Source organism: Seriola lalandi, unplaced genomic scaffold, assembly GCF_002814215.2.
Source record: "Seriola lalandi dorsalis isolate HSWRI2012SDOR001 ecotype SW California unplaced genomic scaffold, Sedor1 jcf7180002053875, whole genome shotgun sequence".
Taxonomy (NCBI): Eukaryota; Metazoa; Chordata; class Actinopteri; order Carangiformes; family Carangidae; genus Seriola; species Seriola lalandi.
This window is the reverse complement of record NW_019524428.1, coordinates 1-1,177: the sequence shown is the minus strand read 5'-3', so window position 1 is coordinate 1,177 and position 1,177 is coordinate 1. Positions and strand designations below refer to the sequence as shown.

The 1,177-nt window shown below is 46.6% G+C and overlaps 1 protein-coding gene across 1 annotated transcript; it reads right to left on the bottom strand.

Moving 5' to 3' along the window:
• Window positions 1–6: 6 nt before the first annotated feature.
• LOC111651941 (hydroxysteroid dehydrogenase-like protein 2) lies at window positions 7–1,156 on the bottom strand (the record flags this gene model as incomplete). Its single annotated transcript, XM_023402013.2, has 5 exons — window positions 998–1,156; window positions 820–918; window positions 528–722; window positions 370–441; window positions 7–38 (listed from the first exon to the last, which is right to left on the bottom strand). Coding segments are annotated over exons 2-5 (390 nt in total), but the record flags the coding sequence as incomplete, so codon positions are not given.
• Between the last annotated feature and the right edge of the window lie 21 nt (window positions 1,157–1,177).

Here is a 1,177-nt window from a genome sequence, read left to right as displayed (position 1 = left end):
TGATGATGATGATGGTGGTTTGAAGGCTGGGGTCGCCCCTAGCAACCAGGAAGCAGAATCAGGTCATTTCATTTCATTTTAACCAATAATTAAACCAACTGTCTTTATTAATCAGTCAAGACACCAGGGGGCACTGCAGTATATATAATAATGTGTGTATGTAGTACTGTCACTAGTACTGTGTTTGTAATAGTATCTACAGTATCTTTAGTACTGACAGTATCAGTGTTTGTAGTATGTGTAGTATTTGTAGTATTGACAGTATTTGTAGTATTGACAGTATTTGCAGTATGTGTAGTATTAACAGTATTTTAGTTTGTGTAGTATTTGTATACTATGTGTAGTATTTACAGTATTTGTAGTATTTACCGTGTTGCTCCATCTGTTGGACCAGTGTCTCTGGAGCTTCATCCAGGAAGAAGTCAGGCAGCAGGGGGTGCCCTGTCGACCAATCAGAGACAACCATGAGTACCACCTGACAGTGGGACTGCTGTAAGTACCTGCGCTACATGCATTAATTAACTCACCTGGTTGGACGGCATACTGATCAAAGTCCTGGACTCCCTGCTCTCTGAGGATGTCCTCATCCACCAGGAAGTGACCTGTGTAGTCCTTTGGTTGGGACAGGATGGCATAGGCGGCGTCTGCCATGATGTCAGCTGTACGACACTGTTTACCTACACCGTCACCACCCAACATGTCCATGGCTGCTGTCTGGATCGCTATGGCAACAATACACAGTTCAGAGCAGGGTTAGCATGCTAATGTATTTTGGGAATCTATGAGGAGCTATTAGCACGCTAACATTTAGCCACTGACCAGTTCGGGGCCAGAGAGCGTTGACGGCGATTTGACCTCTGAACTCTTCGGCCATCCCCAGGACGCACATGGACATGCCATACTTCGCCATGGTGTACGCTGAAAAACAGAACGACAGACACGTCAGCACGTCACAGGAGTACAACAGGACACCTGCTCGGCTGGTTGCTACGGTTACCTGTGTGGTTCTTGAACCAGACAGGGTTGAGGTTGAGCGGCGGCGACAGGTTCAGGATGTGAGGACTGCGACTCTTCAGCAGGTGAGGGATGACCAGCTTCGACCTGAGACACACAGATGCACATTACCTGTGTTTGTTTGTGTGTCTGTGTGTGTCTTTATGTGTGTGTGTGTGTGTGT